Source organism: Sturnira hondurensis, unplaced genomic scaffold, assembly GCF_014824575.4.
Source record: "Sturnira hondurensis isolate 20B ecotype Veracruz unplaced genomic scaffold, ASM1482457v3 Scaffold0010812, whole genome shotgun sequence".
Lineage (NCBI taxonomy): Eukaryota > Metazoa > Chordata > Mammalia > Chiroptera > Phyllostomidae > Sturnira > Sturnira hondurensis.
This window is the reverse complement of record NW_028083443.1, coordinates 2,349,755-2,366,419: the sequence shown is the minus strand read 5'-3', so window position 1 is coordinate 2,366,419 and position 16,665 is coordinate 2,349,755. Positions and strand designations below refer to the sequence as shown.

Genomic DNA, 16,665 nt, shown 5'->3' with positions numbered 1-16,665 from the left:
TTCCCTATTTTTTAAAAATCAACCTTATATGTCAATGTGCCCTGTATGCAAATGAACTAAGGCAGGGGTCAGCAAACGGGGCTTGAGTGCCCAAATTCAACCTGCCCCTATTTTTGTAACAGCCACCAGCTAAAAATGGATTTTACATTTTTTAATCCTTTCAAAAAATAAAAAGCACGTGACTTTGTAACACATGAAAAAAAATCAGATGAAATTCAAACCTCAATGTCGGCAGATAAAGACTTACTGCTGAACACAGGCTTGTTCGTTAGTGTCTGCATCTGGGGCTGCTCTCTAGTGACGGCAGAGACACGCGGCCCGCAAAGTCTTCTCTTCTGGTGCCTTGTGTCTTCTGGTGCCTTTAACCCCTGAGCTAAAGAACTGTCGTTCTGAATTTCATTTGAATTTTAAATACAATTAAGTCAAATCCATGTATTTAAAAAATGTACATATAAAAAGCTCTTGACTCCAGGGGTGCCCGCATAAGAAACTTGGGGACGGTCTACACGACCTTGGAAGAGAGAAGTCCAGAGGGCTTAAATGGCCTGCTTGGGGTCACCCGGGAAAGGGGGCAGCGTCCGGACAGGAGCCCTGGACTCTGAGACAGCGGTTCATCCAGGGAAGCAGCTGCTACCCAGGTCTGAGCCCAAACCTTCCTTTGTTGCTATTCCTGTCTTCAGCTTTCTGTCACTAAAAAACTGACTTAAATCAAAATGTTAATGAAACATGCTTTTCAGACTTGATCTTCCCCAAATATTTAAAAGACCTCGTGAAATGTACTTGTGATTGTGCCCAAAAAAGCAGAGGATGCAGGGGCTGCGGAGAGTCTTTGTCATCCCAGACAGCCAGGCTTGTCTCGGCTCTGAACCCCAGGGTTTGCCTCTGGCCTCAGAATCCCCTGAAGTTCTCTAAACCCCACTTTCCTCACCTCTGAAAGAGAGTCTAGCACCTAGTTCAGACGAGTGTGGTGAGACTGAACAAAATGAAGGCCATCAAAAACTTAATGTACTGACTGTCACAGAACTAAGAGCTCAAGAAATCTTACCTATTATGCTTTGCCTTATTGTGTCCAAATACTTGATAAGCATTCCTGACCCCTGAAGAGCTCTCACACTGCGGTGTCCACAGGAGCCACACTGGTGACCCTGTCAGTGCAGAGCCCCTTGGCCCTGCTCCCAGCTACACTGCTATTCAATCTGGAAGGGGCAGGAATCTGCATTTTCAAACCCAGGTGACATTTGGATAGGGGCAGTCCGTGGAACAGAAACAGTGTCCTAGGTCATGAAACAGACACTGGGAGGTTAGGAGGCAAAGCCCAACTGCAGGATTCCGCCATGTATAATGCACACTTTTTCCCCAAATGTTTGAGGAAAAAATGTGCTTTATACACGGGTAGTACTAATTCCGTATCTACAGAAGTGTTTTTAATTCTTTTATTTATGCTCATGCATTAACTGTGTAACCATAGAAAGTAATAACAATATCTGCGTGGAAAATAATATCCTGGAATACAATTAATCAGTTTTCATTGTTTCTAAATATAAATAATTGAATTAAAAAATTAATATGAAAGATTTTTTTCCTGAAAGTTTAAGCCAAAAATGTGGGTGCACACCATACACCATAGCACACTTATGCCCAGGAATACAACACACACAGCAAAATATGGTAAATGCTGCTTTAAGGAGCATTTAATTAGGGTACTAAAGCAGAATAGCAAGGAGCTGAGTACTACTCATTTCTTTTTGCTGTTTTTCCTTTTATTACAGTCTTAAACTTTTGTTGAGCTCCATAAGTTAACTTATGTCACACACAAGATTACTTCCTAATTTATAAACTTTAGAACTTCCGGTCACACATCCAGCTAAACATTTAAAGAACTCAAAATGGTCAGTACCTGGGTCCCGATGTAACCACGGTTTTCTGTCTTGGAACTCAGCCACACAACCTTGTTACCATCCCCAGAGAATTTAAAACTGACCTATCATGCTTAAGGTCTATTTGCACACAGAAAGAAAAAGAGAAACAGAAAAACAATACGTAGTCTTACTTTACAATACAAACTAAAACAAGTTAAAATATGGCTGAAAACAAGCACAAAACTAAATTCATTCTATATGAAGGACTCCTGCTGTGTCATACACATAAAGTGAATCGCATGCAACAGCCACACCTCCGGGTGAGGTTTTCCCACATGTGTCTATTCCAAAACCAGCAAAAACCGCTGCCGCTGGCAGGAGTCCGAGCATGTAAACAGGCAGGTGTGCGGTTACCTTGCTCCAGCCTGTGGCACAGGGAGCGCCTCGCCGCCTCCATCTCCGGAGTCGGGTGATCCAGGACGTGTCTGCACCACTGCAAAGGGCTCAGGGGTTTCTCTGACGAGGAGAACGTCTTTGAAGAGCCCACGTACAGCCTTTAAAAGAGAAATCTACATTATAGGTATTACACAGGTTTAGAGAGACCACCAGCCTTCTAGAGAAAAGTAACATGTACTTAAGAATTTCTACCACAGCAGAACTCACATCTGATTAGTGCAAATATCAAAACTACTTGAACAGGCAAACGTCCCCAAGAGGAACTTGACACTTTCCGTGGCTTGGTGGGAAGGTTTCCAAAAAACCATGAAATTGTGTCTGAGAGCCAGAGATCGGAGGCTTTTGTTATTGAACTAACCTTGAACGGATGCCGTGACGACCTGACACGTCACTTACGTTTCTAGAAATGAACATTCTCATCTGCTTGGCTGCAGAATCTCACAGGAACTTGGGCTAATATATGGAAATATGGCACAGCAAGCAAAGCAAATCTCATGTGCTTTTTAAAAGTGAAAGTCAGTTCTTCATTGATTCTTTCAGCATTCGAATAATCAGCTATTTCTCCAAAATCTATACTAAATTTGGTAAGTGCTTGTTTCTCATTAAAGCCAAACAAGCAGCTTTGAAAGATATGTTTTAGGATGAATTGACTCGCAGCAGCTATACTATTACATAATAACGGGTAGGATTCAAAATAACCACAAGGCCATGTAAGCTAAAACATAGATTTCCACCCTGGCTCCTGTGGCTCAGTGGATTGAGTGACAGTTTAGGAACCAAAAGGTGGCTGGTTCAATTCCCAGTCAGGGCACATGCCTGGGTTGCCGGCCAGGTTCCCAGTTGGGAACATGCTAGAGGCAACCACACATTGATGTCTCTCTTCTTTCTCCATTCCCCTCTCTCTAAAAATAAATAAATGTTTTTAAAAAAAAACATTGCCTTTCATTGATATACGGTTCTAAGGTAAATTTTAGAATTTCAGTGACAGGGCTATATAAAAAGACTTATCTTAAGGATTAACCAACAGTTAAGTAAAAAAAAAAAAAGGAAGAAAATTATAATCACTGGCTCTAGTAACTGACCTTACTTTATAAAGCTCTACTCTAATTACAAATCTCATTAGAGTAATACTCCTTCAACAAAGTTACCATAATTCTAGTGGATGCACTTTCTTGAAATACCATCCTTGGTTATTTACACTTTCACTGTTTACAGTCAGGAGTCCCAACGTTTAGGGAAATTTATCAGCTATCCAAGATGTTGGGGAATGTACTATTCTTCGACAAATTATTTTAAGTCTGGGGTTGGCGAACTTTTTCTGCAAAGGGCCAGCTAGTAAGTATCCAGGCTTTGGGGGCCACAGTCTCCGCCACAACCACTCCACCCTGCCCTTCCCCCCCGGAACATCACAGATGATTTGTAAATGAGTAAGTTCCCATAAACTTTACCTATAGACATCAAATGGTGATTTCCTGTACTTTTCACATGAAATAGTATTCTTTTGATTTTTTCAATAATTTAATAATATTTAAAAGCCCAGCTGACCAGTCATACAAACCAGGCCCAATGTATCCACAGGACGCAATTTGCTAACTCCTATGTCAGATGAAGAGTCTAAAATACCCGTGCCAGTCGATTTCACAGTAATCCTAATACAGCATCACTCCCTGAGGGTGTGGACATAGTCCTGCCTTCATCGAGAGTATATTGATTAGTTAAAAATTTATATTCCTGGGCCCGCCTTGGTCGACTAGGACAAGACTATCACCTACGTGTACATCCATCCCTTTCACCCCACCCTGCTGAAGGCCCCCCAAACTGTCCATTACTACGTAGCTCTCTAGACGCCCAAGGAAACGCTAGTCTAGGCTGGTTGTTTGCAATCTGTGATGCATTGAAATCTCTTAGAGACCCTGTTGAAACAAAAGCTGTGAACACCTGATTACAGGCAGGTCTAACCAACCTGATTCCCCAGGTTCGTTTGGGGTGGGGGAGTCAAAGAACCTGGATGTCTAACAAGTTCCCAGGTGATGCGGATACTGCTGTCTGGAGACCACACTTGGGAACACATGCCCTGGGCTGAGCCAATGCCAGTAATCTCATTATTCCTGTCTGCCCAGTGTCTGGTTTGGGCACAAGCCCCGGACACAATCCTAACCAATAAAAACTCAGGAGCAAAATTCTGATGGGCATGTGGACAAGTCTCTCCTTGTTTTTAATGGAGATACAAAAGACCCAGTTACATGCTCCCTATAACATATACACTTTAAATGCAAATGTACTGGTTAAAAACACAAGGATGGAGCCTGGCTGGTGTAGCTCAGTGGATTGAGCACGGGCCTGCAAACCACACAATCGCGGTTCGATTCCCAGTCAGGGCACATGCCTGGGTTGCGGGCCAGTTCCCAGCAGGGGACTCAAGAGAAGCAACCACACATTGATGTTTCTCTCCTTCTCTCCTTCCCTTCCTCTCTAAAGATAAATAAATAAAAAATTTAAAAAAAACACAAGGATGGAAAATTACTTTTTAAAAAACTACCTACAAGAAAAATCCCAACCCAGAGGGTTCCAGCACTAAATTCTACCAAATATTTAAAGCATGCCGATTCTCCACAAACTCTTCCAGAAAGACAGAAGAGAGAGAAACATCTGAAGATAACCCATGATGCCAGTGTTACCAATACAAAAACCAGACACAGACATTACGGGGAAAGAAATTAAAGATCAATATCCCCTATGAACAGAGAAGCAAAAAGTCTAAATATTTTAGCAAATTGAGCCCAACCATGTAGAAAAGATATACTACATCATTACCGAGTGGAGTTTATCCCAGGAATAAAAGGTTGGCTTACCATTCAAACATCAGTGTAACTTAGTATATATGCTAAAATAGAAAAAGCATATAATAATCTCCATGGATAAAGAATAAAGCATACTGCATCAGTTTGTCATAAAAAGTGTCAACAAACTAGGAATAGGAGGAAACACCCTCGATCTCACTCTAGCGCACCCACAAAAACAGTGCCCGTAACAGTGAAAGACGCCGAACGCTTTTCCCCTGGCGGCAGCAACAAGACGGTGAAGCCACGGGGAGCTCCAGCCAGGCCAGCGGGCAATAAACAGAAACAGTTCCACTGGAAAGAAAGAAGTAAATCTGTCTTCATTCAGATGGCACGGTAATCTAAGTAAAAAATCTGAGGAATCTACAAAAATATTACCAGAAAAGGGAGTTGTCGAGCCAGATTGTAAGATGCCAGATCAATGTAGAAGAGTTCATTCTATTTTTATATATTAGCAAAAAATCAGTGTTTTTGAAATTTCACTTTCCATTTATGATAGCATAAAAAAACATAAATGCCTAAGGATAAATCTGACTAAAGATGTCAAGGTCTACACACTAAAAACTACAAAATATTCTAAGAAAAATTAAAGACGATAGAAATAAACAGACAATATTCATGGGTCAGAAGAATGAAATATCACTTAGATGTCAATTACTTCTAGACTACTCTATTTAACAAAATCCCAGTCAAAAATCTCAGCAGGCTTTTTGCAGAAATGTAGAAGCTGATTCTAAATTTCACATGGAAATGCAAAGGTCCTAGAACGGCCAGAACAACCTCTAGAAAACAACAAAATGGGAGAGTTACTGCTGACTGAGACTCATTACAAAGCTGTATCAACAGCTTCATGGGGCAGAAAGGTAAGTAGGTCAATGGGCAAAAAGAGCCGGTCGAGAAACAGAAGTGCACGTGTAGGGAACGCTGATTCTTGGCATGTTTCAAAGACAACTCGTGAAGAAAAGACAGCCTTTTGAACAAACGGACATCCACATGCAAAAGGTAAACCTGGATCTATGCTTCCCACAATATCCAAAGTTAACACAGAACAGACGACAGACAAAAATGTAAAACCTGAACCTACAACATGTTTAGAAGAAACCACAGGCGAAATCTTTGTCCCTATGGGTTGGCAAGTATTTTAGATACAATTTCTTATACCAAAAGCATAAGCCATAAAAAAAAGAATTATCGATTGAACTTCATCAACGTTAAAACTCTTCTCTTTGAACAACACTAGTAAGAGAATGAATGATGAACCACAGATTGGAAGACAATATTTGCAAATCATGTATCTTATAAAAGAACTTGTTTATGTATCATAGAATATATATGCGTGTATCTATTCAATAGATACGCATTCTACTGTATGTTCTGCAAACAATAATAAGCAACCCAATTTTTAAAAACGAACAAAAGATCTGAGCAAACATTTCACCAAAGAAAATTTATGGATGACAGAGAGAAAACACCACCAGGTATTAACCATCAGGGAACTGTAAACTAGCACAACAATGAGCAACCACCACGCACCTATCGGAGTGCCTGCACTGAAAAGCCGGGCCGAGGCACGTTTTGGTGATGATGCGGAGCAAGTGAAACTCGTACGCTGCTGGTAGAAATACAAAATGGCATAACCACGTCAGAAAAGATTACAGCAGCTTCTTCAAAAGTTAACATACACCTACTCTGTGTGCCAGCCATTCGAACGTCATTAAATATTTAGCCTAAAGATACAAATACGTGAGTCCCTAACAAAGACTTACTTGTAACAGTCAAAAATTGAAAACAACCCAAGTGTTCATTAGAAGATGAATAGATAAACAAGTTCATTGTTACGGTCATACAATCGAATAGCTCTCACAACAAAAAGGAACGAACTATTGATTCATGTAACAACACAGATAAATTTCAAAATAATTTTCTTGATTGTGAGAAGCCAGACCAAAACAAATAAATGAAAAAGAGCACATACTATATGATTTCACTGCTCTGAAAGTATAGAAAATGCAAACTAATCCAGACCAAAGGAAAACAGCTCACATTTGCCAGGCTGGAGGCAGGCAGGATGGGGGAGGGGACACAAAGGGCCACCAGGAAGCTTGGAGCACACGGGACACAGCCACGACCTGGGTCTCGGTGCCCATTTCACGGGTGAATGAATGCACATGTCAAGGCCTATCAAGTAGTGCATTTTAAATATACACAGTTTATAGTTCACTTATACCTTAATAAAGCTTTAAAGCAAAAGTCACAAGACAGGAACTTCCCCTCAGTGTTCTTAAGACCTGAGATGCAAGCTGCCTGCCACCTACCACCCAGGTGAATCAGAGACACAGGTGCCACAGCCCTAACATAAATGAGCCACTAAACCAGTCAAGTGAGAAACCTCATCTTTAGCCTTTAGTGAAGTTCGCTCACTGTTGAACACACATGCATACCATGGCACTGCCTAAGCCCGTGCTTCCCCTCAGATCACTCTCCAGTACCATGTGAAGCTGCCGTCTGAAACACCACAAGGGACAACTGCTCATATCTGCTGCTGCTGGGAAGCTCCCACCAACCCACTGGTCTCAGGGCTTCAGAAACTCACGCCTGTTTTCTTTTGGTAAAGTTCTCTGCTGTTTGCTTACAGGGGAACCCCACAGGAAGATCTCCTTAATCTCTTAGAGCCTATGTAACAGGGTTCTTCCATTTGACCACAGCCTCGGGGCATATTCAAAAGCACGGCTCTCATCCCACTGGCACCTCAGATTACTCCGTGACTCACTGCACCATGTTTATGAATGGGATTTCTCTCTTTCATACTCCACACCCATCTGTGCCGTTTGGTACAAGAGTATGTCTCACGCCCACCCTGAAGTTCATAGAACATGAGGATGATCACGCAACTGAAAGCAGGACATTCAGTTGAAAGTAGGCATAAGGGACAACTGGCACCCCCAAGTCCCTCCTCTACCCCATAACAACCAGCCCCACTGCCCCTTCTCTGTGACAACCAAAGACCAGAGGTTTACTATGTGGATAGGCTGACCCAGAAAATGTCTGGCTTCAGGCACGCTGAATTTAGTTCAAGGAAGGATAAAGAACCTTACTGAACCAGAGAAATTAAATAAAACTCTACCTGCCGACTGGTTAGAGCCCTAATACATTTCACCTTTGACATTCCGAGAACTGGCTACCTTACTTATACTTTCCAGGAGTATAAGTTCAAGAGAAGTTCAAGTTTAAGAGAAGACCCAGAGATGGGAAACTTGAACTGCTACCCACTCAATGACTCAGTAGAGTATACGAGTCAAAGCACTCTACCCATGCAGAATTTTAGATCATCTTCAATACCTCCCTGGGTATGAACAACCAATGGTAACAGGTATTTGAAATGTTCCTTTTAAATAAAACCCTGAGACTAAAAGTGGGGGGGGGGGAGAAATGAGGATAAAAACAATGCAGAAAACAAATGAAAAAGCCAAGGCAACTATAAAATATCATCTGAGAGAAAATGTTGCACTCATAAAACAAAAACAGGATATTGAAAAGAAACAGTTTCTTCACTCTTGGAAAATGAAACTATTATAGCAGAAACAAAATATTCAATAAGTGAGTTTGGAAAATCAAACTGAAGTAGTCCCCCAGAAGCAAAACAAAGATACAGCTTTATAATGTGAGATAAGAAAATTAAATGGCTGCACCAGGCGGGCCTACCTCTGATTACAAGTTCTAAAATACACACACACAGAAAATATTATGTTAAAAAAGGAAAAAAAGCAGAAAATTTCTGAAAGATAAAGGCAGTCGACTGAGTTCTATAGTGAAAGTCCCAGCAATTGTCCAATACAGCAAATGAATAGAGAAGCCCATGCTAAGGTACACCGTGTCACATACTAATGTGACACTGGAGGACACTAGGGATAAAGAAAGAAATCTGAAGAAAAAGTCAGGAAGAATTATATATCCCAACTACAGTGTACTTCAACATCCAGAAAATAATAAAAATTAAAATGGAACAATTCCTTCAAACATGAGGGGAAATGACTGATCAGTCTTTTATACCCAGCCCAACTCTGAATCCTGTATGAGGAGAGAATAAAGACATTTTCAAATATGCAGGGTTTCACAGTGCACTTCTCATACATGTGCCCCCACTCAGAAAGTTAACGCAGTCTGTGCCCTACCTACGAGAATAAACAAAATAGGAAGACAAAGAAGTTAAGAACTAGGGGATCCTAGGCAGGCAAAGAACCTAAGGAATTCCCTTGACAATAGCCCTGGCCATCCGGCCTAAGGAGCAAACAGTCAAGACTGGAGCAATGGGCTTGAGGGCCCCAGAAGGAATAGCACTACAAGACACATTTTAAAGACAGGTGTAAGAGATTATCAATGTGTCGGGCCTTCTGGCTCAGGTAGTATTTGGATAAATAGTAATAAGAGATCAAAGAAAGTGAAGGGGCGGGAGGGGGCGAGAGACCATTATTAACTCTCAGAGGAACAAAGGGATTAGAGAAAATAGGTGTAACACACAATTAACAGGGCCCAGCTAATAACAGTTACAATCATAATGCAGACATGACAATGATTTAATACAAAAAGTATGCAGAAGCTCAGAAGGGAAAGGAGACACGATGGTTAAGGAGTGAGGGGAAGAGAGTTCAGCCCCCACTTGCCAAAGCCAAGTCTACAGATGTCTAAGTTCACACTGCATGAAGACTGTTGGGAAACAGCAGAAACAGCTGGGAGTGTAGAGTGGTGCCTGCGAGAAGACCCGGAGGCAGGACACAGGAGAGGACTGCTGCTTTCTGTAGTAAGTGCTGCAGAGGACTTTCTGAAGCATGCACATCCTGTTGATTATATCACTTTGATAAAACTTTTTGAAGCACTATGCAAATACATGGTATTAAGACACATTTCAGAGTCAGTGTCTACACAATGTACCCCAGACAGCCTCAAGCCTACTATTTCTATGGCTAAGAGCTGCAGCCACATTTAAATAAAGAAGGCAGTTAGAGAGATCCTGTAGCTACAGACTCCTTGAGTACAACACAGCTCTAAAATTCGATAAGCAAAGAAAAACCACCTGTGTTTCTCCTAAATGGTTCTAATCTTCTAAAAAGGCATTAGTCACCTGGTGCATTATCGTTTCCATGCCAGAGACATTTCCAACACCCTATGCTGCCAGCATTAATATGTTAATGTTAATACACTAACATAGAAGTACACTATGTTAGTGTACTTCCTAGTGACTTACAAACCACTCTTTCAATTTCTACAGCTTAACTGATGGTGTGTTAGAATCTGGCAAGAATATTTGAAAATGCCCCCCACTCTGATTTTCTTTAACTTTTCTCCAACAACTTCCAAAAGCACATGACTAGAAACTCACCCTTCTCATAGAATCTCTCTCCCATATAGTTCTTACGCTGGACCCCCTTAATGCAGGTACTAACAATGGGAGGTCAGAAATAATGCAAAGCCCACCCAGGGTGCATAATCACTCTGAATATTTCAGTTGAGGTATGACAGCCATCTAGAAAAAAATACTAACTATTCTCAAGTGAACGTTGGTTCTAAAGTCATCCTTCTGCAGATGATACAAAAACAAATTATTCAGCAATATCCACCTATACACATGTATGTTATACACACACCCATCACCAAAAAGTAGCATGTAGCCATTTTCAAGTAATTTTAAGAGACCTCAATCACCGCAGGGTTTATTTTAAAGGACACTAAAACATCAGCACTAATAAGCAAAATCAATCCCTCTCTAGTCAAAGCAAACAATGTTTTCAACTAACTAGCACCTGGCTAGGGTCAAACTGGTCAGCCATTGCAAAAGAAGCTTCACCACCGCTAAGCTGTTACAAGGATACAGGAAGCCCAAATTTCAGTGCTGAGCTGCCCTACAGCGTCCTCTCCCCTCTCCTCCACAGTCAGATCTCAACTGCTAGTTCTCGGTCACCCTGCAGGGTTTCCAGGGTACCCACGTTAAAGACACATCAGCACACACTTCACTCAGTTCCTCTAGCTCCTAGAAAACACTGCTGTTTTCAATTAGCATTGTCAGAAAGTGAAGCGCCCTCTGGTCTTTTCACTGAAAATCAATTATGCAAAAGAACAGTTTAGGTGGTCTAATTCAGCTGTGCCATATGTAGAGTACAAGGTGTTCAACAGCCTTGATGAAGAATTGGCAAGGACTTCAGCCAGCTGTCCAGGGTCTTGGTGTAACACGTGGAAGAGGAATAGTCATTCATTACATTGTCTTTACCTTGTAAACAGCACATTTTTATCTTATATAATTATGAACTTTCCTCCTCTCCTTTCCAGGTGGGCAAGTTTAAAATCCCTGCCACCTCCCTTTACACAAGTCTCGATGTTCTAATTTCCATTCCACTAAAATAAAGGCTGCCTTATATGACTGCATTTTACATATTACCTGGCATGTTTTTTATCTTGGCATCATCTGAACACAGACTCGGTTTTCTGGCCGAGGTGTGGAAGACCTAACTTTCCCCAGGGCAACATACACTGTCTTGAGAGAGCGGTGCTTTCCCACTTTTTTTTCTACAAGTCCATTCTGTTTGTAAACAGTATAAATTGGAGTTTTTCTAACTTTGACCGCAATGCAAAAATACATTTGCTATTTCAACCTGGGTCACACACAGGTGAAACTAAGTAAGTTTACCACAATCAAGTTTGTATTGTAAGATATAATGCGCTCTGATTTTTAATTCTACACCTCATTTTTTTAAAAAAGAAAATGTTGATCAATCCACTAAACTAACTTTCCAGCCCACCAATGAGCTATAAAAAAAGGATCATAGCAAAGCTAAGGAAAAACATCAATGGTGTAAACACTTCTGAATCTGTGTACACATCTGGATTTTGTCTCAGTTCCTTCACTAAGTAACAGAGAGGCTTACACAAGTCATTTCACCTGGGAACTCCGGGCCCTAAACAGTGACAGCTTAAGGGAGCTGCAATATCAATGCCACGGGGTTACAGCAACTGGACCTTAAGAATGAAGGCCCTGGAACCTCAATCAACTTCAGTTTTCTGAGACATCTGATTGTGGCAGCACTGTGCTAAGATAACCAGGGTTATATTTTGGCAAAATACAGACTTTAACTCCAATTGAGAAATAAGACAACTGTTTTGTTTCAAAGCTTTTCATCAAAATGAAAAGCAAAACACATTCTTCTAACATCAAGATTGTTTTGTTTTGTTATAGATGATAGATACTTATACGTTAAATAATTCTTTGAAAAAAAGACCTAAGAGACCTTGTAGATCATTCATTAACCAATGAGGTATCATCAAACAAATACTGACTCTCCAAATTCATTGTCTTTCCTCATTGTTCTTGGGCCGAGTGTTGTCCAGGTTGTTACTGAGAGGTGAACAGTTACAGTCTAAGATTTTATTAGAAAAAACAGACTTACGTGGTAGAACATCTAAAATGTTCAAAGACTAATCTAGATCTGAACTTTTTTCCCCTGAAGACAGGACATCTTAGTGGGAAATACTATTCTCAATAAACTATCAAATATCAGTTTTGTTTAACTCGCTAGGATAAAACCATGACAAAAATACATGAAAAATTGTGGGTAATAATTGAGAAACTTGGTCCTTAATACTGTAACACTCATGTAATTCATACAGGGAGACAAAGATATCCAAGACAGTTCAATAGAAGCATAAAAACTGGTGTATATATTTGCATATTGATTTGTATGATTTATGTTTTTATCTTGAAGGTCCTACAGAATGTTAATAGGGTTAACTGACTCGCGCTAGTACACTGAGGATTAGAGGGAAAACACAACTTGATACTTCTGTGCTTTGTCTTTTCAGACAAAAATTTAAAAACTTAGTTTTAACTATTTTTAAAATAATCAGGTACAAAGTATCTACTACAGTTGTTTCCTAGGAAATAATAAAAATAAGCTGCCTTCCTACAAACATCCCAGGGAATCCAAATGAAAAGGACCCTGTTTGTGAGACGACAGAACGAGGAGATACAGTTTGCAGAGGAAGGAACTTCACAGGTTGTGCAAAGATTAATAAGCAGGTCAAACTCTGGCAGTTACTTGTTCATCAATAAGCCCAAATATTTCACTACAAAAATAGCTCAATGCATAAAATGCTATGAGGAAGTTTTCTGTGGTTCGGGTGACCTTAAAAAATGTTTAAGTCCATCCTACTGAGATTAATAATCCCTCCCTGTTTTTCCACCTGGCATTCTATTCCTAGGTTTGTTTTGAGAAAGAATCAGTGCTCTATAAATACTGTGCCATTTGCCTGTAGAAACACCAGTAAAGTGTCAAGGCAATGATTTACTCATGTGCTTATGTATTTGATGAGTAAAATCAGTAGAACCTGCTACAATTTAGATTTGCTTCAAACCATGTAAAGTGCTATGGGCCAATCGAACTAAGCAGGTGATTTTTTAAAAGGCATTTTAATGCTATTTTGACTAAAAATAAATACAAAAGAAGAATCTAGATATCAACCAGCAATAGTTGGATGATAACTAAATATGGTAGTTCATTCAAAAAAATTAAAACTATACAGCTATGTATGTCCTATCACCAATCTAACATACTTATAAAATAGTAATAATATCATAAGGTTTAAATGCTAATATTGTAAAACACAGAATTGATGCCCATAAAAATACAAACAGGTTTTCTTCATTACTTAAATAAACATCTTCGCAAAAGGCCAAGAGAAAGGGCGGGGGAGGGTAAATCAATCTAAAATACTATGAGTGGTGTAAGGGCCTATAGTTAGTGACTGCCTAAGAACCACCAGGTGAGCATTTTCTGGAACCATATTCAGGCTGAAACTGAGATTACGATACAGAGTGGGTTCCACAAAAATAAAGGTGTAGCTTCCAAAAAGAATGGCTTAAAGTTCCAGTAAGTGGTGAGTTGTTCTGAGTTTTACAACCTGAGCTAACAAGCTCAGCAAAGAGGATGTACCAACAAGGAGGATGATGCCTTAAGTGTGAATATGCTCCATACATTCTGATTCTCAGAATCAACCCAATCAGTTCATGTACCTGACGGTCACAGCACTCTGGGGTAAGAGTGGAAGGGGAAAGGAACAGCACCATTCCCAACAGGAAACCAGTAACGTTCTCCATGTCCACTTCCCTCCTGTGCAATCACGCAATAGGAACATAAAAAGGAAGTAAGGATAACCCAGCCTGCAAAAATAGGGAGGGTCCTAAACGGAGGAACCCAAGTTACAAGAGGGACTACACCTATTCTTCCCGCTACTGCTATGGAGTTGAACGCTGCTCATTTCCCCTCCGCCGCAAGAACGTAAATTCCATCCTGTCTGAAGCGTCTACTCGCCTGACCATATCCCACTACCTCTAGTGACTGAAGAAAGCTTGTTATTACCCCATAAGCAAGTAGCATGAAAAATAATAAAAGAATCAGAACCCCCTTGAAAATTATTCACTGATGGAAATTAGTAAGAACTGACCAGATTCCAACGGAACAAATGCTACCAGCCTCAAATTTCTGATAACTTAAAGTTTCTGAAAAATGAAAAGTTCCTCTCACCTCAATTTTTTTCAATCACCAGTTTAATTTTAAACTGGTTCCTAGGCAATAGAGTGTCTCCAGCTGCCCACTCCGTTACCTGAAAAGCCCCCAATTTTGATAACATTAGGGATAGCAAAGCCAGTGAGTGAAGTCAGCACATTAAAAAAAATAAGTCGAGTCTGAAATGAGAAGCTATCAGTGAAAATGCAGGGCATGAGGACACAGGACTGCACAACCCAAAGTACAAGAACGAATCTCTAAGGAGAGATCCATCACTAGGCAGCGTGGTTTGCCGCGGGAGGAGGGTCAACAAGCAAATCCCGTCCAGCCTTCGTTTGGGAGGAAAGAGCACAAACAGGTGCAGACTGAGGCCAACCTCTATCCATCCCTGGTCATTACCAAAAAAGACTGGGAAAAAGAGCCCCGGGTTACAAAAAGACAAAATAGCATGGAATTTTCAGTTAATGCTATCAAGGAGCTTGGGCTCAATAATGAGGAGAGAGCAGAGTACAAGGAGATGGAGGGGACCAGTTCATCCCCAATCCGGTCAGCCTGAGCTATTAGGAGCAGGTTTCCGCCCTCATGAAGCCTCTGCTGAGCGCCCAACTCTGCACCTGCCAAAGGTCACCACGTCCGGGGGCGATGGCGAGCCCCCCCCCTTCTTCCTGCCCACTCCCTCCCGCCGTCCCCCGGGCCTCCGAGGTCAGGGACCTAGAGCAGGGACCGGAGCTCGGCAATACCAGGTGTAGTCGTCCTCGTCCCTCCAGGCGGCCAGACTCTCCAGGTCCAGCGGCTCCACCTCATCCAGCAGCGTGGGGGGCGGCGAGGGCAGCGCTGGGGGTCCCCCCGGAGGCGTTCCCGCGCCCCCGGGGTCCGGCCCGCCGCCGCCGGAGCCGAAGAAGCCGGATGCCGGTTTGAAGTAGACGAAAGGCGCCTCGGGGGGCTGCGCCAGGCTGCAGAGAAGGGAGGGCGCCGGGCTGGGCAGGCAGTAGGTCCCGGGGAACGCGGGACTGGTGCCCGCGCTGCCACTGCCGCTGCCCCCGGTGCCCAGCGCCAGCCCGAGCCCTAGGCCCCCGGAGGCGGAGGCGGTGGCTGGGGGGCTCCGCGGACCCAACGGACTGCAGGCCCCGGCGGGGGGCGGCGCGGCGGGCTGAGGCGGCGGCAGCAGCAGCAGGTGCGGCGCGGCTGCGGCGCTGGCCGCTCGGCTCCGCAGCTGCTCATTCTGCTTCTCCAGCTTCCGCACGAGCTCCTGCAGCTTCTTCACCTCCAGCTCCGCGTTCACCACCGGCCCGGAGCCCGCTCCGGAGCCGCCCCCCGCCGAGGCGCATTTCACCTGCTCCGCCATCATCCTGGGCCCCGAAGGCGCCGCGGCCGCCGAGGGCTGCGTACCCTCGTGCCGGCTGCTCGGGCCGCGGCGACGCTACAGCTCCTTCCCTGCTTCCCCGGCCGGGAGGGCTGACCACGCTGGGGCTGAGGTCGAGTCGGATGCTCGCATCAGCACCAGGGCCCAGCCTCCGGCCGAAGGAGCAGCGACCGAGCAGCTCTGCACATGCTCAGAGCGCCTCTCCAGTCCCCTGGGCACCAAGGCGGCTCCGGGTTTTAGCCGCGGCCCCAGGGCGGGGCGGGGCGCGGGAGTTGAGTGGGCGGGGCCTGGGTGGGGGCAGGCCTAAGGGTGCGTGGACTCAAAGGGGCGGGGCACTCGCCCCGCCCATGCTACCTAATCTCAGGTGCCTGATTGGACCTTGCGGGAACTTTCCCGCCACGGGCACATCCGCCACATCCGCCCGAAGCTGCGGAGAAGGCCGACTTCGCGCATCTCCGGGCCTGGGCTGGGGTTCCCGAGCAGCCTCTGCTGCAGGTCCTGCCAGCCTGGGAGAGGCCCACCTTGCGCCCCATCCAGGAACACCCCTAAGCTTAACACCCTCTCTGCTAGCTGATGAAACTCGTAGAAAACCAAAA

General features: G+C 43.3%; 1 protein-coding gene across 2 annotated transcripts in view; it reads right to left on the bottom strand.

The window, feature by feature from the left end:
• SLAIN1 (SLAIN motif family member 1) overlaps positions 1–16,267 on the bottom strand; it is a 58,679-nt gene extending 42,412 nt beyond the window's left edge. For both annotated transcript variants that reach the window (XM_037059379.1, XM_037059380.1), the window contains exons 1-2: positions 15,447–16,267; positions 2,274–2,413 (exon numbers count right to left, since the gene is read on the bottom strand). In XM_037059379.1, coding sequence (XP_036915274.1) covers positions 2,274–2,413; positions 15,447–16,054 — 748 coding nt within the window. In that variant the 5' untranslated portion in view covers positions 16,055–16,267. The remainder of the gene's footprint in view (positions 1–2,273; positions 2,414–15,446) is intronic.
• Positions 16,268–16,665: the final 398 nt, after the last annotated feature.